General features: G+C 42.4%; 1 protein-coding gene across 1 annotated transcript; it reads left to right on the top strand.

Annotated features, from left to right (window-relative positions):
- Positions 1-256: 256 nt before the first annotated feature.
- On the top strand, positions 257-18,814 carry GOT1 (glutamic-oxaloacetic transaminase 1). Its single transcript, XM_060768192.2, has 9 exons — positions 257-493; positions 8,981-9,162; positions 10,443-10,566; positions 10,726-10,838; positions 13,418-13,522; positions 14,427-14,577; positions 15,921-16,086; positions 16,205-16,347; positions 17,795-18,814. Exons 1-9 carry the CDS (start codon positions 370-372, stop codon positions 17,932-17,934), a joined length of 1,248 nt encoding a protein of 415 aa, XP_060624175.2. The 5' UTR covers positions 257-369; the 3' UTR covers positions 17,935-18,814.
- Positions 18,815-23,038: the final 4,224 nt, after the last annotated feature.

Raw genomic sequence — 23,038 nt, 5'->3', positions numbered from 1 at the left:
TGTATGTTGTCCCTGTCCATTCTCCCACGCAGCACAACCAAACCTGCCCCATGCTTATCTACGCGCGCCTTTATGACGAGCTGCGGGAGAACTTCATTCTCACTTCGCCCCTCCTTTTGCGAGATCGTGATTGGTTGACCGTTCCGGTCCTTCCAATTCCTCGCGGCATTCGATTCGCCGGTCCTCCGAAGAGCCGACCCTTTTCTCTGATTGGCGGGTGTGCCGCTGCCCCTCGAGGGCGGCTCTCTGATTGGCTAAAGCGCGCCCGCCTGCCTCCTTTCGGCGCTCTCTCGTTCTGTCTCCGCGGCTGAAGGTGAGAGTCTCCTCCAAGCGCCGGCCTTTGCTTCTCCGCCTCCTCTTTTCCTCGCAATGGCTCCCGGAGGGAAATCCGTGTTCGCCGCCGTCCCGCAAGCCCAGCCGGTGGCGGTCTTCCAGCTCACGGCGGATTTCCGTGCCGATGCGGATCCTCGCAAGGTCAACCTGGGTGTGGGAGGTGAGAAAGAGAGAGACCTGGAGTGATTCCTATAGTTCTATACCAAGCATGGGCCAACTTGGGCCCTCCAGGTGTTTTGGACTTCAACTCCCAGAATTCCTCACAGCCTCAGGCCCCTGAGGCTGTGAGGAATTCTGGGAGTTGAAGTCCAAAACACCTGGAGGGCCCAAGTTCACCCATGCCTGTTATATACCATGAAAACTGCACTTGTTGAATCTGTGTTTGTGTCATGTCAATTTACTCTTTCACAATGGATAGAGAGAGAAAAGGATAGGATTTCTGCTCAAATATATAGCTAAATGGGTCTGTAATAAAGGCGATTTTGTTGGTATGAGTGCACAACAGAAGGATTCCTAATACCAGCATAATCCTGTTGATGTTGAGAGAATTAATTTTGTTTATCTCCAAGCCCACAATGGCTAATCCGCTGAGCTGCTGAACTTGCTGACCAAGAGGTCGCAGGTTCGAATCCAAGGAGCGGGGGTGAGCTCCTGATGTTAGCCCCAGCTTCTGCTAACCTAGCAGTCCCAAAGCATGCAAATGCGAGTAGATCAATAGGTACCACTTCGGCGGGAAGGGAATGGAGCGCTATGCAGTCATGCTGGCCACATGATCTTGGAGGTGACTAAGGACAACGCCAGCACTTTGGCTTAAAAATGGAGATGAACACCAATCCTCCAATGTCTGAAACGACTGGACTTAATATCAGGGGAAAACCTTTACCTATCTTCCAGCTAAAGATCAATAGGTACTGCATTGGCGGGAAAGTAACAGCACGCCATGCAGTCATGCTGGCCACATGATCTTGGAGGTGTCTACAGACAATGCCAGCTCTTCGGCTTAGAAATGGAGATGAGCACAAATTCTCCAATGTCTGAAACTACTGGACTTAATGTCAGGGGAAAACCTTTACCTATCTTCCAGCTAAATGTGTGTGTGTGTGTGTGTGTGTTTAAATCATATTGATCTTCTGAAGTATTTGAAATACTTTGAAATATATGATATAGCTTCTCTATATGAAATACCTCTTGAATTTACATTTCTGTGCCTTGTAAATGGTTAAGGGTTAGATAATCCGAATAGTTCTTGAATTAGGCAGGGTGAGCTCCTGCTCTTAGGCCCAGCTTCTGCCAGCCTAGCAGTTCCAAAGCATGCAAAAGTGAGTAGATCAATAGGTACTGCATTGGCAGGAAGGTAACGTCACTCCATGCAGTCATGCTGGCCACATCAACTTGGAGGTGTCTATGGACAACGCCAGCTCTTCAGCTTAGAAATGGAGATGAGCACCAATCCCCCAATGTCAGAAATGACTGGACTTAATGTCAGGGGAAAACCTTTACCTAATTTCCAGCTAAATGCGTGCATGTGATCATCTGAAGTATTTGGACTAATCATATACTCTTTGAAATATATGATATAGCTTCTCTGTATGAATAGCTCTTGAATTTACATTTCTGTGCCTTGTAAATGGTTAAGGGTTAGATAATCCGAATAGTTCTTTTGAATTGGGCCACAGGGAGCTTGACACAGTTGTGGGTTTTTTTGCAATTTGAATCCGCCACTTTGACGTAGGAGCTTAGGAAGGACTGTTTAGTCAAAGCATGAATTGTAATTACAAGTTCCAGCAGAGAATGTTTGCAATCTGCTTTGCTTGGATGGAAGGCTAGGGTATTTTGACCATTTCTGCAGGAAAATCTAGGAGCTTTGAGTTGGAAGTAGAGTTTTTTGACCATCTGCTTAACTTCTTATTTGAAGTAGGAAATCTAAAAACACCCAAATCTTTAACAGCTGTCAATGTTTTGCTTGTAGATCACTGATGAAGAAGTGTCCACTATCAGTTGTTGAGGCCCCTTCTACACTGTCATATAAAATCCAGATTAACTGTTTTGAACTGGATTATATGGCAGTGTAGACTCGTTTAATCCAGTTCAAAGCAGATAATATGGTCTAGACTGGTGCTCATGATCTAGATTTGATGATGTAGATTTGATTATCTAGATTAGGGGTCCTCAAATTTTTTGAACAGAGGACCGGGTCATAGTCCCTCAAACTATTGGAGGGCCGGATTATAATTTTTTTTTAAAAAACACCATGAATTAATTCCTATGCACACTGCATACATCTTACTGGTAGTGCAAAAAACACTTAAAAACAATACAATAAGTAAAATGAAGAACAATTTTAACAAATATAAACTTATTAGTATTTCCATGGGGGAGTGTGGGCCTGCTTTTGGCTGATGAGATAGGATAGTTGTTGTTGTTGTGTAATTTCAAGTCATTTCAGAGTTAAGTTGACCCTGAGCGAGGGCCAGGTAAATCACCTTGGAGGGCCGTATCCGGCCCCCGGGCCTTAGTTTGAGGACCCCTGATCTAGATTATTATATTTATTTATTTATTTATTTATTTATTTATATCCCACTTTATCTCTCCATACAGAGACTCAAAATGACTCACAATTAAAAACATTACCGTACATCTTAAAATACACAAATATACAATAATAAAACAGTATTATTATCATATATTATTTTATATTATCAGTAGTATTATAATTAATATATTAATATTAGATTACAATGTTATTATACTGTATTACATTATTATTATTATTATTATTATTATATGTATATACAATTTATATTATTGTTTGTTTTTGTTTTGTATTGTCCGTTGGTTGTTTTGCTTTCTTGTTTGCATGCTGCAAGTTGCTTCTGGAGTGAGAGAATCAGCCATCTATGAAGATGTTGCCCAGGGGACACCCGGATGCTTTGCAATCCTGCGAGGAGGCTTCTCTCATGTCCCCCATTTATATTATTAGTATAGCACAATATTAGTATTATATATTATTATATTGCACTATACTAATATAAGGTAAAGGTAAAGGTTTCTCCTGACATTAAGTCTAGTTGTGTCTGACTCTGGGGTGTGGTGCTCATCTTCATTTCTAAGCTGAAGAGCTGATATCATCCGTAGATACCTTCAAGGTCATGTGCCCAGCATAACTGCATGGAGTGCTCTTACCTTTCCACCGAAGCAGTACCTATTGATCTACTCACATTTGCATGTTTTTAAACTGCTAGGTTGGCAGAAGCTGGGGCTAACAGTGAGAGATCATCTCACTCCCTGGATTCAAACCGCCAGCCTTTTGGTCAGCAAGTTCAGCAGCTCAGTGGTTTAACCTGCGCCACCAGGGGGTCCACTATACTACTATATACTACTTACTTAGGCGATCCCTCGTAGCTCGAGGATGGTAGTCTTCCAGATGTGGTGTCTTGCTGGTGGGTCCATAGGTGGCTGTGGAGCCCTATTCTTGGTCTGCATGTTCTCCCGCAGTGAGGACATCGGTCCTGGTCAGGGTTGGCTTGACATGCCTTCCTCTTGGCACATTTCTCCCTTTCGTCCTCCATTCATTGCTCTTTCAATTCTGCAGCACTGCTGGTCACAGCTGACCTCCAGTTAGAGCGCTAAAGGGCCAGGGCTTCTCAGTTCTTGGTGTCTATGCCACAGTTTTTGAGGCTGGCTTTAAACCCATCTTTAAATCTCTTTTCCTGTCCACTAACATTTCGTTTTCCGTTCTTGAGTTCAGAGTAGAGTACCTGCTTTGGGAGACGGTGATCGGGCATTTGGACAACGTGGCCAGTCCAGCTGAGTTGATGGCATAGGAGCATCGCTTGAATGCTGGTGGTCTTTGCTTCTTCCAGCATGCTGACATTTATCCACCTGTCTTCCCAAGAGATTTGCAGGCTTTTTCGGAGGCAGTGCTGATGGAATCATTCCAGGAGTTGCATATGATGTCTGTAGACAGTCCACGTTTCACAGGCTTATAGCAGCGTTGGGAGAACAATGGCTTTGGGAGGACTACTATACAGCAGTACTATTAGTAATATTATATAATAGAAAGGAAGAAACCATGAAAATGAACAAAGTCTGGCTACCAGTATTGTTGTTGTTGTTGTTCATTCATTCAGTCGTCTCCGACTCTTCGTGACCTCATGGACCAGCCTACGCCAGAGCTCCCTGTCGGCCGTTACCACCCCCAGCTCCCTCAAGGTCAGTCCAGTCACTTCAAGAATGCCATCCATCCATCTTGCCCTTGGTCGGCCCCTCTTCCTTTTGCCTTCCACTTTCCCCAGCATAATTGTCTTCTCTAGGCTTTCCTGTCTCCTCATGATGTGGCCAAAGTACTTCAACTTTGTCTCTAGTATCCTTCCCTCCAGTGAGCAGTCGGGCTTTATTTCCTGGAGGATGGACTGGTTGGATCTTCTCGCAGTCCAAGGGACTCTCAGCACTTTCCTCCAACACCACAGCTCAAAAGCATCGATCTTCCTTCGCTCAGCCTTCCCTAAGGTCCAGCTCTCACATCCGTAGGTGACTACAGGGAATACCATGGCTTTGACTAGGCGGATCTTTGTTGCCAGTCTGATGTCTCTACTCTTCACTATTTTATCGAGACTGGACATTGCTCTCCTCCCAAGAAGTAAGCGTCTTCTGATTTCCTGACCACAGTCTACATCTGCAGTAATCTTTGCACCTAGAAATACAAAGTCTGTCACGGCCTCCACAGTTTCTCCCTCTATTTTCCAGTTGTCAATCATTCTTGTTGCCATAATCTTGGTATTAAAAAACTCAAAAATTACAACAGCAAAACAACAGAGGGTAAACAATCAGCCACATCAAATCACTCTCAACAAAAGATTCCCCTCAGGCACTTCCAAGCCATTAAATGCTAATCAAGGTGGTCAGTTGAAACATTTACACCTAGCTCCAGCAGACAAAAGTCCTTTGTCTCACCCTGGTCATTCCACAGATATATAAACCCTTTTTCCTACTTCTAGCAGACCTCACTACCTCTGAGGATGCTTGCCATAGATGCAGGCAAAATGTCAGGAGAAAATGCCTCCAGAACATGGCCATATAGCCTGGAAAAACCTACAACAATCCAGCAATATAATTTTCCATAATGAATCACTATAAATACAGAATGGTAGTGGAGGCGGCAGCAATTGTCTTTTGACAAATGTGGAATAACTTAAGTTCTATGTATTGTTTAAGGCTTTCATGGCCGGAATCACTGGGTTGTTGTAGGTTTTTTCGGGCTATATGGCCATGTTCTAGAGGCATTGTCTCATGACGTTTCACCTGCTGGACCACTCTAACAACCACCATGTCAGACTACACAGAGAAGCCATTGAAATCCACAAGCATGTGGACAATTTCAGCAGAAAGGAGGAAGCCATGAAAATGAACAAAATCTGGCTACCAGTATTTAAAAACTCTAAAATTACAACAGCAAAACAACAGAGAAAAAACAATCAAGGACATCTAATCACCTCTCAACGAAAGATTGCCCCAGGCACCAACAAGCCACACCAAATAACTGCCAGCCCATCAAATGTTAATCAAGGTGGTCAGTTGAAACATTCACACCTAGCTCCAGCAGACAAGAGTTCTTTGTCCCACCCTGGTCATTCCACAGATATATAAACCCATTTTCCTAGTCCCAACAGACCTCACTACCTCTGAGGATGCTTGCCATAGATGCAGGTGAAATGTCAGGAGAGAATGCCTCTAGAACATGACCATATAGCCAGAAAAAACCTACAACAACCCAACTTAAGTTCTACTGGTTTTATTGGGTCTGCTCTAAATATGTCTGCATCTAGAGCCAACCCATTGTCCCATAAGTTCACACGAAAGACCCATTCAGAAACTGTTGGAGCTGCTTGCAATGAGGCAGCGTTCCAAGGATGGATGCTTCAAGGTGATGACTAGAAATGCTGAAGCAATATTATCGTTGAAGCTGGGTTGTGTACCCTGCCAACAGTAAGAAGACTAGTGGTGGCAGTTGGAAAAAAGACAATTATGAGGTAAAAGAAGAAAGAAGCTGAAGCCCTTTCTACACTGCCATATAATCCATATTATCTGATTTGAACTGGGATTTATGAATCTACACTGTCATATGATCCAGTTCAAAGCACTTTGGTACTTTGATACCAAAGTGCTTGTTTATAAAGCTATTGTCCTCCCAACCCTGCTATATGCCTGCAAAACATGGACTGTCTACAGAGATCACATGCAACTCCTGTAACGATTCCAGCAGCGCTGCCTCCGGAAAATCCTGCAAATCTCTTGGGAAGACAGGTGGACAAACATCAGCGTGCTGGAAGAAGCAAAGACCACCAGCATTGAAGCGATGGTCCTTTGCCATCAACTCCGCTGGACCGGCCACATTGTCCGGATGTCCGACCACCGTCTCCCAAAGCAGTTGCTCTACTCCGAACTCAAGAACGGAAAACGGAATGTTGGTGGACAGGAAAAGAGATTGAAAGATGGGCTCAAAGCCAACCTTAAAAACTCTGGCATAGATGCTGAGAACTGGGAAGCCCTGGCCCTTGAGCGCTCCAACTGGAGGTCAGCTGTGACCAGCAGTGCTGCAGAATTTGAAGAGGCACGAATGGAGGGTGAAAGAGAGAAACATGCCAAGAGGAAGGTGCATCAAGCCAACTCTGACCGAGACCGCCTTCCACCTGGAAACCAATGCCCCCACTGCGGAAGAAGATGCAGATCAAGAATAGGGCTCCACAGCCACCTACAGACTCACAAGAATTCCTATCCTGAAAGACTATCCTACTCGGCCAATGAGGGATCGCCTAAGTAAGCAAGCAAGCAAGCAAGCAAGCAAGTAAGTTCAAAGCAGATAATCTCGATTTTATATGGCAGTGTAGAAGGGGCCTGAGACTGTCTTTGAAGAGGGAAGTGTCTAGTTTTTCTACCTTGATTTATTCTGTATTCCCATCAGTTAGCCCCAGTTTACTTTCTTAATGGGATTTGTTTCTGTCTTGTGCTTTCTACATTTCCTCTCGACTAGCCTTTATGTTTTGGCTTTCCTCAGGTGTGAGACTGTTATGCTGCATGGCACCTGCTGTTCTTACGAATATGCTGCCAGGAGATCTGGGCTGATATCCAAGTTCCTCTTGGGTCAGCTCACAGGATCTTGCGTTATTATTGCCCAGGCCTTGCAGAAACTGGGAAGGACACTCTGGCCAAGGACTAAAGGACAGAGTGCAGGCTGAGCATAGAGTTGAGTAAACTGCCAGCCTCGCAGGTGCTAACGTTTTGCTCCTAAGTCCCAATCACTCACTTTCTGCAGAGTTTGAAACACAATCCTTAGACTGCTGTTCGGAAGTAGTTTTCCGGTTTTGTCTATGGCAATGTCACCAGGGAACACTTGTTAGTTGTAGCTTGTGATCTTTCTTGTCTGTCCTTCAGAACAAATCCTCAGAATTTTTTTTTACTTATTTTGTCTTAGGTTGCAGATTTCAGGCATGTTCCCCATGTTTTTGGCCCAAATCTGTCATTCACATATTAGGAATCCATAGCTTTCAAAAATCTTATATGCTATGGCCAAACATACCTGATTTTATAGCCTTTTCTACAGGAATGAAGAGTTCAGATTTCAATATCTGTGCAAAAGAGATTGTAGGATTTGTACTGCATTAAAGACCTGCTACATCAGAGCAGGCACATTTCTGCAAAGGGTTTAAATAAAAATGGGCAGTCTGGGAAAAAAATATGAACTCACTGTGCTAAGCCTTGCTGATGTTATGCATGTACAAATTTGTCTTATGGGGCCACAGGGACCCAGTGGGTTAAATTGTTGAGCTGCAGAACTTGCTGACCAAAAGGTTGGCAGTTTGAATCCAAAGAGCGAGATGAGTTTCCACTGTTAGCCCTAGCTTCTGCCAACCTAGCAGTTCAAAAACATGCAAATATGATGATGATGATGATGATGATTATTATTATTTACAGTATTTGTATACTGCTTTTCTCACCCCAAGGGGGACTCAAAGCGGTTTACACATAAGTAATGGCAAAATTCAATGCCAGTACAAACAATTACAATTATACACTACAATTAGACATAAATCAAGTTAAAAACAGTACATCCACAAGCAATAAAACAATAATTAAAACAATAAAACAATCTCATCAGTCGAATCGCCATTCCAGTCATTGTCTTTCTGAAATGCTGCATTCATTTACTTCTACTGTCCAAAGGCTTGGTCCCAAAACCATGATTTATTTTTTTTCTAAAAGCCAGGAAGGAGGGAGCAGATCTTACCTCATTTGGGAGTGTGTTCCATAGGTGGGGGTCCACAGCCGAGAAGGCTCTGTCTCTCGTCCCTGCCAGACGCATCTGTGCTGTTGACGGGAGCGAGAGCAGGGCCTCCCTGGATGATCTTTGATTACGAGGTGGGAGTAGATCAATAGGTACTACTTTGGTGGGAAGGTAATAGCGCTCCATGCAGTCATGCTGGCCACATGATCTTGGAGGTGTCTACGGACAACGCTGACTCTTCGGCTTAGAAATGGAGATGAGCACCACCCCCCGGAGCCAGTCACAACTAGACTCAATGTCAAGGGGAAACCGTTACTTCTTTAAAAAGTGTCTTGGCTAATAATTCCCGCCCTTTTTGCCCTATAGCCTATCGTACAGATGAGGGGCAGCCATGGGTCTTGCCAGTGGTCCGCAAGGTGGAAATGATGATTACCAAGGATACCAGCTTGAACCATGAATACCTTCCTATCTTGGGCTTGCCAGAATTTCGTGCCAATTCTTCTCGAATTGCTCTTGGGGATGACAGTCCAGCTATCAAGGAGAATAGGGTAAGTCTAAAAAAGAAACTCCTATTACACAGCCCAACAATATTTTTTTTGGTGTTTTGATTTTTAGGCCTGTTCCTAAGGTTATATGGGTTGCTGATTTGGAAAATTTCATTGGATAGGGCGCATCAGCTCTGGTTTCTTAAATATGATTATCATGGGTTGCTGTGAGTTTTCCAGGCTGTATGGCCATGTTCCAGAAGTATTCTCTCCTGACATTTCGCCCACAACTATGGCAGGCATCCTCAGAGGTTGATTACCAAGGTGGCAAATTGCAACATTCACACATACCTCTAGCAGGCATTCCACTATGTCAGCCTCTTTCCCCCACCCTGGACATTCTACAGATATATTTAAACCTCACTTACTTAGTTTCCAACAGACCTCTCAACCTCTGAGGATGCCTGTAATAGATGTGGGCAAAACGTCAGGAGAGAATGCTTCTGGAACATGGCCATACAGCCTGGAAAACACAGCAACCCAGTGATTCAATCCATGAAAGCCTTCAACAACATGATTATCATTATTTTCTATGGGTAAGCAGATGGCGACTGCTATATGTCATATGTTCTGTATCTCAAAAACTAAATGGTTAAAGGAAAACTGATTCCAGGTTTGGAATCGGCCAGTCAAATATATCTACTCACAGGTCTAAAATTTGAGGCACCAAAATATGTATTGGGCCAGTGTTATATTAATTAGTACAAGGGTACTTGGGTTGGAGGCAATGGATGAACTTCTTAGTGACATAGCAGTGATTAAGGATATTTTATGTGTATGCCCGTGCTGTTGTGCAGTGGGAATTTCTGGAACTATAACACAAATGCTAATAGACAAGCATCTCCCTGAGTAAAATGGAAGCGTCAACTGGGCTGCTGAAAAAAAGTAGCTTCCGGATCAGTCTAGATAGGGACTCTATGGCTTAGTAGTTGTGGATTTGGGCTTCTGAGATGTATACTGCAAAACATTTGGTGAGTAGGGGGTCATGTCCCTCAGCCTATTGAGAGGGACACTGAAAATAGCTGGGTGTGTGATGTGCCTTTGAGGAACTGGGAAGAGTGAAGAAGGTTTATTGCAGGAAGAGGATGGCATTGTGGTATGTCCTGGCAGTCTTGTGTATATTGGCTTTGTTTTGGTTGAAATGGAACAATTTGAGAATGGCTGAGTATCCCACGCAACAAAAGGAGATTAGGTAATATCCAAGGGAAACTGAATTCTTGTTGTCAAATTATCCAGTATGAAAATAGAAAATTGCATCTAATAAATATTTCCCTTTGTTCCAGGTTGGAGGTGTGCAGTCCTTGGGAGGCACTGGGGCTCTCCGTATTGGAGCAGAGTTCCTGAGACGCTGGTATAATGGAACCAACAACACGGCAACACCTGTATACATCTCTTCCCCTTCCTGGGGTGAGTGCTGAGGTCTAGCTCACACCTGTGGTGTGGTATGGGGCAGAGAGAAGGATGGCTGGGGTCTCCATCATATCTCAAAGCATTTCAAAATATATTCTATGCAATAGCCTGGCCCTGAGTGGCTAAATGAAAAATACTTCTCTTCACTTTCCACAGAAAATCATAATTCTGTCTTCACGGATGCTGGCTTCAAGGACATCCGAAGCTATCGCTATTGGGATGCTGCAAAAAGGGGTCTGGACATACAAGGATTTCTGGAGGACTTGGAGGTAGGTCAAAGTGCCCTACAAGTCAGGTTTAAACAGGCTAGAGATCTGAATTGGGATTTCAGGTAGCCTCTTGAGCTTGGTCAAATATGAGAGCTTCTTGTGATATAGATGCTGTGTAAAAGCTACATCTCATTGACAGGAAAAACCTAGTTCATAGTTGGATTACTATTTAGTTTTGCTAGAACCTTTATATTTTCCTTACAATCCTATTTATTTGCTGGGATTCAAAGAGCTGAGAGCAGAGATGCAGTAGAAACATAGGTACCGTATATATTCGAGTATAAGCCGACCTGAATATAAGCCGAGGCACCTAATTTTACCCCAAAAACTGGGAAAATGTATTATCAGGCGAAGGTGGGAAATGCAGCTGCTACTGGTCAATTAAAAAATAAAAATAGATACCAATAAAATTACATTAATTGAGGCATTAAGAGGTTCAATGTTTTTGAATATTTACGTAAAACTGTAATTTAAGACTGTCCAACTCTGATTAAACCATTATTCTAGTCTCCTTCAATGTAAATGTTCTTATGTATCCTTCCAATAATAATAGATCATAATAATAAATGTAATAATAACAATAATAGAGTAAAATAATAAATGTAATAAAAACAATAGAGTAAAATAGTGTAAATTTAATATCAATAATAATAGAGGAAAATAATAAATGTAAAAGATAATAATAGAGTAATAAAATAAATGTAATAAAAATAATGCTAATAACAGAGTAAAATAATAAATAACCTTGGCTCGAGTATAAGCCGAGATAAGCTTTTTCAGCCTAAAAAAGGGGCTGGAAAACTAGGCTTATACTCGAGTATATACAGTATGTGAAGTGTACTTCACCACATTTTCACCACATCCTTTTATATGTCATGAATAAGTCTCTAGCTTAACTTTTAATCTAGATCTGTAGCCAAGGTGGAAATCTGGATAGCACCATTTGAAGCAGGGTGCATTCTTTCAGATTACAGGTCCACATTGGTGTATTCAAAAGAATCGAAGTGAATAATATTGGTGACATTTAGTGCATTTCATAACTATTTAATATAGTTTCTAAGGATTTTAAACATCTTACTGCCTTGCTTTTACAAAGTTGTAACCTGTCTAGATACTCCTAGGTCTCATTTACTGTGTGTCATTGAGGCCAAAACGTGAATGGTTAGTGTTTTTCTGTTTTTCATATATCACAATAAAATATTATTTTAAAAGCTTCAGAGGGTGATGCAGGAAGGAAATCACCCTTAAATGAGTCATTAACAAAGCAATTTTAAGAAAGCCACACACTCTTGTTGTGAGTCACACTCTCTTGGCCTCAGAAAGGCAGAGGCAATCCTCATGCAGCAAAACAAACTGTTTCAATGCACTGATTGTTTCCTTGCCTTTGGTGGCAGTCCTGGCCATGGACTTCAAGCCTATGTTTTCCCCCTCTTGCTGGACCTTCTCGAAGGAGGCCATTATATGAGCAAACTGCAATGGAAATGATAGCAGAATTGAAAGAAGTGGGACAGTCATTTACCCAGATGAGAACTGACATGAAGATGATGGTGCATCAAGTACTTTAGCACAGCACATTAATCACCAGCTGCAGTAAATCTTCCCAACCAAAAGGTTGACACTTCGAAGCCCAGGTCAGGATGAGCTTCTGACCTTCAGCCCAGCTCCCTGCCCACCTAGCAGATTGGAAACAGAAATGTGAGTAGATAAATTGGTATCGTATCAAAACAATGAGGTATTTAGGCATGGTGTTTCTATCAAAAAGGAGGAAGTTTACAAACATAAAGCTCTTCGGCAGGGAAGATGGAGCACCAGCACCACCCCGCTTCCTGTGACCAGGACTGAACACAGCCTCCAAGATGCTGAAAGATGGGAAAAGCCTATGTATACTTCTATATATGTTGTCTGTCTTGTCATTTTATAATCGGCATTGAATGTTGGCTGTATATGTATCCTGTGATCTGCTCTGAGTCCCCTTTAGGGTGAGAATGGCAAAATAATAATAATAATAATAATAATAATAATAATAATAATAATCTGCCCTTCTCACCCCGAAGGGCCTCAGGATGGATCACAGTACATATACATGGCAAACATTCAATGCCGCTTTGTATAGACAATACACAGACAGACAGAAAAGGAGGAGGTGGTTTGTTCCAGTGGTTTTTGGTGCCATGGAAGGTTGGGCTCGAGTCCAAGGGGTGCTGTTGCTCAATCCTCTATGACAAAGAGCCGTCAGGACTTCCTCCTTCATTTTGGTTGCCCAGCATTTTCCGATCTTCTTTCTTTTTTGCAGTCGTAAAACATCTCCTCTGCTTTTAGCGGTACCTAATTTCTCAGCTAAACAGCTAAAGCTGTTTTCGAATTGCTTAGGTAAACAATGAGCTAGGCTGACAGTTGGCAGCTCACGCCAACCTGGGGCTTCAAACCTGCAACCTTTTGGTTAATAGATCTTATAACTGCTGATGATTTACCAGCAGTGCTAAACCTGCAGCTCTAATAGAAATACTGTAAATAAATAAATAATAGTGTTGCCCGTTTCAGATTTTGTTTTTTTCTTTTCTCTTTCTTTTTGAATCTAGAAAGCTCCGGAATTCTCCATCTTCATCCTCCATGCTTGTGCTCATAATCCAACTGGCACAGATCCCACTCAGGATCAATGGAAACAAATAGCTGCTGTCATGAAGGTATGTGTTCACCCTAATGGTGTCTAACAAGAGTAGTAGAACTATAGCTTTGTACATTACCCCACACATTCACAATAGCATGAAGTACAACTGTGAATGTGTGGGTTTGTGTATAAAATTATACAAAGTCGACTCCTTTTTATGCAGAAAAGCTCAGAGTTGTGCCCTAAAGGAATTCAGGAAATAAAGCTAGTTTCCAGCTTTTATATAGTTTGGTGTTGCTGTCAGGAAAGTTGAGAAAAAGATTTTGTTCTTATCTCAGCTGCTTCGACCTTGCAAGGAACTTCTTGACTGCACAAAGCTGGACTCATCAATTCAGCTTCCAACGAAAGCGGCACTCTTGTTTATTTACAAAATGTGTATACCATATTCTATGGTCATGTCCGTTCACATTTTAGCACATTGCATGGAACACGCTATCCTTATTTCCCTGTTTGCACAGGAAATTCCAAATGTGGCACTCTACCAATTCTACACACCTCTATCGTTTTAACCCATGCACTACTGAAACCATACAGTTTAAACTATAAGCGATTTTCACACATGGTACTGTGTAGTTTGTGTGGTTTGTTAAGCAGGTCATATTTTTGATCAAGGAAACTGGTTAAACTAACTGCGTAGTTATTTGGTTACATGAAGAAATAGCTTGCTTGGGTCAGAACTGCTGATTAGAAGTATTTAAACTGGCTGGCAGTGCTTCCTATGTATTATAAATAAAGATTGGGAACTACTGAAGCTAGGCAATGGGTAAACAATGAATGGCGAGGCGATAATTTGGTTTCTTTAGGCCCAGAGCCACTTACTTTGAGAAACTTGATTGTCTTGGCAGTGGTTAAGAAAATAAAATTTCATTCACTTAGCGAGAACAACACCACAGTAACTACTCTCTTTTCTTTTCATGCAGCGCCGGTTCCTGTTCCCGTTTTTCGACTCTGCCTATCAAGGCTTTGCCTCAGGTTCCCTGGACAAAGATGCATGGGCTGTCCGCTACTTTGTTTCAGAAGGCTTTGAACTCTTCTGTGCACAGTCCTTCTCAAAAAACTTTGGCTTGTACAGTAAGTATTCATTTAGTTTGCCTGCTAATTGGCAGTTCCATTTCTGCTTCATCCTCTGCTATGCCTGAATCCACAACATGTTAGTGGTCAGCTGCTAAGCCAGCAGGACTTACTCCTCTTCTTCTTCTTCATCCTGCTTCAACGGGTTTCAAAGGAGCAAAATTTAAAACCAGTGAGTGGGGGATGCTACAAGGGATGAATAGATAGGGATGCTACAAGGGGAGTGGGGGAATCTTTCCCCACTTCTTCAGATATAAACAGTTTTGTTGGTGGAACAACTCTACTGGATCCTGGATATAGTGTTATTTTCAAAACTTCATATATAGCAGGTATGGGTAAACCCAGGCCTGGAGGCCAAATGTGGCTCTTTGGGCGCTTTTCTCAGGCCCTCCTCTCTCTCACCATCATATTCTTGCTTGCTTCTCTCCCTCTATCCCCTTCCATGCTTTCGTCCTTCCTTCCCTCTTTCCTCCCTCTTTCTTTCTTTCTTTCTTTCTTTCTTTCTTTCTTTCTTTCTTTCTTTCTTTCTCCTTCCTTCCCTTTTGTCTTTCCTTCCTTCTCTCTTTACTCCCTTCCTCCATTCCCTTCCATCTTTCCTTCCCTTCTTCCTTCCTTCCTTCCTCCCTTCCTTCCCTCCCTCCCTCCCTCCCTCCCTCCCTCCCTCCCTCCCTCCCTCCCTCCCTTCTTTTTTCCCTCCTTCCCTCCTGCGGAATGTTTAGCTGGGAGAAGAGAAGGTAGAAAGGGAACATCCTGGAGAGTGGCGAAGGCTACCTGGGAGTGTGGTACAGTCTCCTTCTATGGAGGCTTTTCCGCAGAGGCTGTTTATTGGGAGTGCTTTGATTGTGCCTCCCTGCAAGGCAGGGGATTGGACTGGATGGCCTTTGGAGGTCTCTTCCTAGGATTCTAGGATTTTATATCAGGAGTAGGCAATATGGGTCTAATGGATACCCTTTTTCTCTCTCATCCACCATCTCATCGTGACCAAGGCTAACTCTTTTGGGATCCAAACATTTTCCATCTTTCCTTCACTTTCTGCCTCCAAAAGAGAAGAGGAAAGAGAGAAAAGGGCAGGAAGGGACTTGGGGAGAACCCCCTCATTCCCGCCCCAGCCACCCCACTCCAGCCCGCCATGTGGCCCCTAAGTTAGAAAGTTTGCCCATGCCTGTTATATAGTATAGTGTGCAATATTGTAAGGCTCTCTGAGAACCTTTTATGGCTGAAAAATGGAGTATTTATGAATCAGCTGGTAATCAAGCGAAATATAGCATGCTTATCACACCATGGATTCTGTGTGTGGAGACTGAGGCTTATGAGGGCATTTCTCTTGGTTTTCCTTTGCTCAGATGAGCGTGTGGGGAACCTGACTGTCGTGGCAAAGGATGGAGAAAACGTGCAGCGGGTTTTATCCCAGATGGAAAAGATAGTCCGCACCACTTGGTCTAACCCCCCTTCCCAGGGGGCACGTATTGTGGCCACGACACTCACTTCCCCAGAGCTTTTTGCTGAATGGTAAGAATCAACCAAGCCGAGACCTAACGTGGGTCAGTCCTTGCTTTCTGGAGATTGCTTTTCTTGTCTGTTTGGGTCAGGGTGAGGCTGGCCCAACTCTAGCCTTTTTCTCTCACAGGAAAGGGAACGTGAAGACCATGGCAGACCGTGTCTTGCTGATGCGGGCAGAGCTCAGATCTCGGCTTGAGGCCCTTAAAACACCGGGCACGTGGAATCACATCACGGAGCAGATTGGCATGTTTAGCTTTACCGGCCTCAATCGTGAGTACAAGCGGTGGGTTGGGCAGGGCGCCAAGGACAGAGAAGAGGAAGGGTGTTACCAAGAACAGAGCAGGTGCCTGGCTATTGCTTGGGCGAAACTTTTGTTTTCCTTTCTGCTTTAACATTTTTAATATGATTTCGAAATGCCCCTTAGCAACCTTTAATGCAAGGGACAATTTTAATTACCTCATGTACACGAGTATAAGCTGGCCCAAATATAAGCCCAGGCACCTAATTTTACCACACACCCCTCCCCCCAAACTGGGAAAACGTATTAACTTGAGTATAAGCCACAAGTGATAAATTTAGCAGCTACTGGTAAATTTCAAAATAAAAAGTAGATACCCATAAAATTACATTAATTGAGACATCAGTAGGTTAAATGTTTTGAATATTTACATAAAACTGTAATTTAAGATAAGATTGCCCAACTCTGATTAAACCATTATTCTAATCTTCAATGTAAATGTGCTTACTTATCTTCCAATAATAATAGAGAGTAAAAGAGTAAATGTAATAAAAATAATAATAGAGTAAAATAAAAAGGTAATAATAAAAGTAGAGTAAAATAGGAAATGTAATAATAATAATGAATAAACTAATAAAAGTAATAATAATAAATAGAGTAAAATAATACATGTGATAATAATCATAATAGAGGAAAATAATGTAAATGTAATAACAACAACAACAACAATAATAATAATAAATAGAGGAAAATAATAAATAACTTTGACTCTAGTATAAACCGAGGAGTGTTTTTCAGCCTAAAAAAAGGGCTGAAAAACTCAGCTTATCCTCAAGTATTAAAAATGAAATTCACTAACTCACTAATGCAGTTCACTCACTTACTCAGTATGCCAGTTTAGTAAACTGCTGTTAGTTCATAGCGAGTGCCCAGGAAGGAAACTGATAGCCATTGGACACAAACATAGTCTCGGTCTCTGGCACATTTAATCATCAGCATCATTCGGCCACATTAAATGGTGGTAGTTTTGCGATGTTTCTGACCCAATTTTAAAAATGAATTTATTTTTCAAAAGGTTTTGGGAGGTGGATAGTTGGATGCCCTCAAGACAGCCTTGAGATCATATGTGACTCACAGACCCCACTTTCCCCATTAAATGAACAAACTATGGATTGAACATCTGTGGTTGTTTAGCACTCAGACAAATGGGCAAGATGGCACATATTAAGACAAGGCAGTGAAGAGTACTAAAGAATCCTGGTTTGTTACATTGGAAGACAACTCTTGTGAAATAGCCAGGGATGGCTTTGCGTGCCTTTTTCAGAGCCTGAGAAGGGCCCTTCCTTAGCTTGCCTGATGCTTCTCAAAGCATTGAAGGCTTTTTTTCCCTTGACTTTGCCTGTAACATATAAATCTGGGCAAACATTGCTCAGGGTCTCTAGTCAAGGGTTCTGATGCTTATTGTTCCTCCTTTTCCAGCTAAGCAAGTCCTATTCCTGATCAAAGAAAAACACATCTACCTGATGGCTAGTGGCCGCATCAACATGTGTGGTTTGACAACAAAGAACCTGGACTACGTCGCCGCCTCCATCCATGAAGCTGTCACTAAGATCCAGTAAACCTGAAGCCAGACATTGCATGCAGTTGTGTTTTAACTTTCCCCCATGTTTTAGGTCCTTTTAAACCAAGTATATCTGCTGGGAGGCACAGGAGTTCTGGGGTGCAGAGTGGGCCTGCTTAGTTTTTTCTCTTCCCACCACTTTCCTGTTTCAATGCTCCTTTTCCTTGAAGGGTGCGAGTGCAAAATTAGATGAAGGGAGGAACTGCAAATAGAAAAGTGGCCAGAGGGAAAATGATTTAAGTAGCCCTACAAAGTTTTCCATGCTTTCTTAACCTAGAATACTTCTTAAGACTGTTTTAGAGAGGGAAAGCCTTAAAACAATAGGAGAAATCACACACAACTGTATGTAATATTTAGCTTGGTCCTTAGCAACACGAACAACTGACTCCTTCCATCTTGTAACACATAATCTCACTGGATGAATTTACCTCCCTCATCTCTGTCTGGTGGGACTGGGAACAGCAATTGCATCACCAAAGTGTTTCCCTGCCTTTTGATGGCCCTTAGTTTTGTGTGTGAGCATGTCAGCAGGAGAGAGATCAGCTCCCTTCTGCACGTGAGCGGTTCAGTTTGCACACCTAATATTAATAGTGACTCAGTCTAGAACCCAAGCCCTTGGCCTCTTCCACCTGCCTTGCCTGTATCTCCATTTGCACTTTATGTTAACCAACCCTCTCTGGCCTGTGGCTGCTGCAGTAATGGAACAGTGTGTTGTGGGTTCAATACCATCTATTGGCTGCAGGCTGCACGGGCTACTTCAGGGAGCAAGGCTGGTGCTGCCTCCCTTGGTTTCCAGCCTTGCATAAGCAAAGATTGTAATCTTAAAGACTGTACCTTTTCTCATTGGTGCAACAAAATAAAAACATTTCTTCATGCCACCATTTTCTCTTAGCCAACTTTGGGGTTGGTTTGGTAGGAGGATATAGTAACAGCTTTTTAGTTTGTGGAAACAACATGGGATTCTGGCCTGTTGTTGAGACAACCCATTATTTCAACCTGGAAAGTTGAGATCCAAGAACAGGACTGCTTTCTATTAAGGTGCAAAACATTTCCTTGGTTCAAGCTCTGTCTCTCAAACGGTCAGGTTGAGATGTCTGACTCAGTATCCCCCAAGGCAGATCCTGTACTTCTAAACTCCTCATAAATACCAAGTTAAAAAATGCACATTGTCAAAAACAAATTGGCACCTTATGATTAAGGAGTCCCCGGTGACGCAATGGGTTAAACCCCTCTGCCAGCAGGACTGAAGACCCACAGGTCGCAGGTTCAAATCCAGGGAGAGGCGGATGAGCTCCCTCTATCAGCTCCAGCTCCTCATGTGTGGACATGAGAGAAGCCTCCCACAAGGATGATAAAAACATCAAATCATCCGGGCGTCCCCTGGGCAACGTCCTTGCAGACAGCCAATTCTCTCACACCAGAAGCAACTTGCAGTTTCCCAAGTCGCTCCTGACACGACAAAAAACCCCCCCAAAACCTTATGATTAATGCTGTGGTGAAGCTAATGCCCCCAACATTTTACCTGAACCCTCAGCTTAAAAATGTGATCTGCATCTCAGTCGTTTGGTATTTTATCTAGCGGAAGTTAGCGGCTCTTTGTAGCCTCTGTTGCAATGCTTCGGATACAACAAATCTACACATGACACGATTGCAACTATTGTGTACTCTCTTCAGCCTTTTTCCTGCTTAGCCTTGGAACCAAGTGAGCTTTTGATTGTTGTTCTAGCATGAGTACAAATAGCATTCCCCAGAAGCTTATGTTTAGGCCAGTGGTTCCCAACCATTTTTTGACCAAGGATCACTTGGACCAGGGACCACTTTCCAACATTAGTACCAAAAGAGTTATGAATCAGTTTTTGGTCAACTTTAGATTCAGTTTGTTTATTTAGGGTGCTGATTCAGAAAATTGCACTGGATAGACCATATAAGCTCTAGTTTCTGATACAGAACATATGCCATCTCGTAGTCACCATCTGCTTGCCCATAGTAAACCATATTTAGTAATCTGGAGCTGATATGGTAGTAGCAATCTTTCGTGGGTAGTCACCCTCTCCCCTCCCGACATCCCCATTGCCTCGGGACTATAAAAGGGTTTTGTGAGACCAGTCACTCTCATTGCTGCATCGTTTCGAGGCAATGGGGTAGTAATGGTGAGGTGGCAGACCATATTTTTGTGCTTGGGAACCACTGGCAGTCCACAGGCCACAGGTTGGTAACAACTGGTTTAGGCAGTATAAGGAGGAAATCCTAACACCAAAAGTAGTTTATAATTGCTAATGTAGGTGATTTTTTTTAAGCACAGTGATCAAACTAAGTGTGATTTCAAACAGCATAAATCCTCCTTCTGTTACCAAAAGTGAAGGTGAATGAGCTGGGGAAAAATTTATTTTATAATAGTAAACCAGGATTTACAGGCCTACTGAAGATATTAGAGCAGTGGTTCTCAACCTGTGGGTTCCCAAGTGTTTTGGCCTACAACTCCCAGAAATCCCAGCCAGTTTTCCAGCTGTTAGGATTTCTGGGAGTTGAAAGCCAAAACAGGCTCAGTGCTATGTGCATACAGTCAGTCTCCTGAAACACAATGAGGCTAATTTCTGAGTAGTCTAGAACTTAGAATATCCATAATTCTGGAAGTTATGGTCCAAAACAAGCTTTTCCAAACATGGGTCCCCAGGTGTTTTGGCCTATAACTCCCAGAGATCCCAGGCAGTTTACCAGCTGTTAGGATTTCTGGGAGTTGGGAGTTGAAAGCCAGTGTATCTGGGGACCCACATGTTGAGAACCACTATATTACAGGCTCAGTGCGATGTGCACACACTAAGTCTCCTTAAACTCAATGAGGCTAATTTCTGAGTAGTCTAGAACTTAGAATATCCATAATTCTGGAAGTTGTGGTCCAAAATGAGCTTTTCCAAATGTTGAAGATGATAGGTAAAGACTTTACCTAAAGATAGGTAAAGAAAGTGAAGAAAATGCTATTAATTCAATTTTGGCACACAGGTGCCATTTTTTCCTTTGCAAAAGAAAAGACATAATTAAGAGCAATGTGATTCTGACCATATTTATTTATTTATTACTGTTGATGACCAGCACAAAATATGCTAGCCATGGATTTCCAGTCCTCTGTGGATAAAAAGAAGTAATTGCATTCAATACATCCTCCTCCCACCCCTCAATACATGCTCAAAACTACACAGGAAAGAAGTCTCATACTGTTTTTCTCTTTTTTCAATTTCCTCTCAGTGAAATCTCTTTTGCTATGTTATTTTTCTTTGCTTCTTCAACGCCATTCCTCCTACCTGAGCAATCTTCCAATCACTACAGTTGGTCTCAAAAGCGTCTCATCCACAAAACATTTAACAATTACTGTAGAGTTCAATAGAAATTTGGCATCTTTCACCAAGCATTATGCTGCCTTAGTTTATCCTCAGGTTTGTATATCTATCAAAGACACTTTACACAGGGCAATTAATACCACATGGCTCGTTGATATAACTAATAGCACTTCCTTGTCACACAGCCTCGCAGATAGCTTGCCAAACTGCCCATCAGAGTATCTACAGAATAATCTGTCATGTAGATGCTACTGTTGTTGTTGCTGTGGAGTTGAGTGCTGCTGCCAGTGTAATCATTACACTTTGAGACAGGGGACTCAGAGTGATTTAATCCACTACACTGGAATGGTGATTGGTTTATTAGAGATCAAGTAGTAGCCATCAACAAAACCCTTATCCCTACTAGTACTGAAGATAAACTACTAGTATTTGGAAACTTTGCAGAACAGAAAAGCCCTGCACTTCCAGGCAAGTGGGTCTTGCTTGCAGCACCAATATTTCCAAAGCTTGACACTTCATATTATTTGAGAACACAGAAATGCTGGACCACTCTCACAACCACCATGTCAGACTACACAGAGAAGCCATTGAAATCCACAAGCATGTGGACAATTACAACAGAAAGGAGAAAACCATGAAAATGAACAAAATCTGGCTACCAGTATTAAAAAGTTCAAAAATCAGGAGAGTAAATAAAAAACAACACTCAAAAAACGGGAATTTCAGATATAAATCAATCAGGGCCAGCTAACACCTCCCAACAAATGATCCCCAGGCAGCAATCAGCCAGGCTTTGAAGCTACAAAGCCATTAAATGCTAATCGAGGTAGCCAATTGCAAAATTTACACTTGCCTGTCTTCTACCCTGGACATTACAGAGATACTTGCCTAGTTTCCAACAGACCTCACAACCTCTGAGGATGCCTGCCGTAGATGTGGGTGAAACATCAGGAAAGAATGCTTCTGGAAAATGGCCATATTACCTGGAAAACCCACACCAATCCAGTGATTCCGGCCATTAAAGCCTTTGACAGCACACTTGACACTGCACTTTACAGTTGTGGATGGTGGTTTCCTTGTGAGCAAATTGGTGAATCTGCTCCACGTTTAATGAATTTTAAACAAGGCACATAAATAAGGAACAAAGCCAATTTGGGGAAAAGGTCTCCTGGATAACATCTTTATAGTTTGCACTATAACCCAGAGCACATTCACCACCTCACTGACCTGGAGGCCACTAGCAACTACCCTCAGTTTGCTTCCAATGATCTTGTCACACACATTAGGACAACTCTTGGGAATAGTATCACATTGCTAAAGAAGAATGAAGACTGAAGATTTGCAAACTGGATAAACCGAATGGCTCTGGTGTGGCAATGGCTGAAAACAACTAAGTAATGGGCTGAAGGACACAGTTTGCTTTCTTAATCTGGCTAGAGGTTGAAACCAACGTCTGTTGCAAACACACACAGAGTACTGCATTCCTCAGGCTGATTGGCAGAAGGACTTTGCTAAAAGGGTATTAGCAGTGGGAAATTTGGGAGGATTATTCACATGTGACCCAACTAATTCATGACAAACAGAATTGAGTGAAATTGGATGCTATTCCTCACTTCAAATTTCTCCTAATGCTAAAAAAAAACCAAAATGCTGCAGCCTTCATAGGCTTTCTTTCTTTAGAATTCCCAAGAAACATTTTTTTTTTGTAATTTCCCCCTCCTTCCACCTCTCAAATGCATTCTTAAAATGACACATAAAAGAGACTGG

The sequence above is a fragment of the Anolis sagrei genome, chromosome 3 (genome assembly GCF_037176765.1).
Source record: "Anolis sagrei isolate rAnoSag1 chromosome 3, rAnoSag1.mat, whole genome shotgun sequence".
Lineage (NCBI taxonomy): Eukaryota > Metazoa > Chordata > Lepidosauria > Squamata > Dactyloidae > Anolis > Anolis sagrei.
The sequence above is the reverse complement of the archived record's forward strand: the minus strand, read 5'-3'. Positions and strand labels throughout refer to the sequence as shown.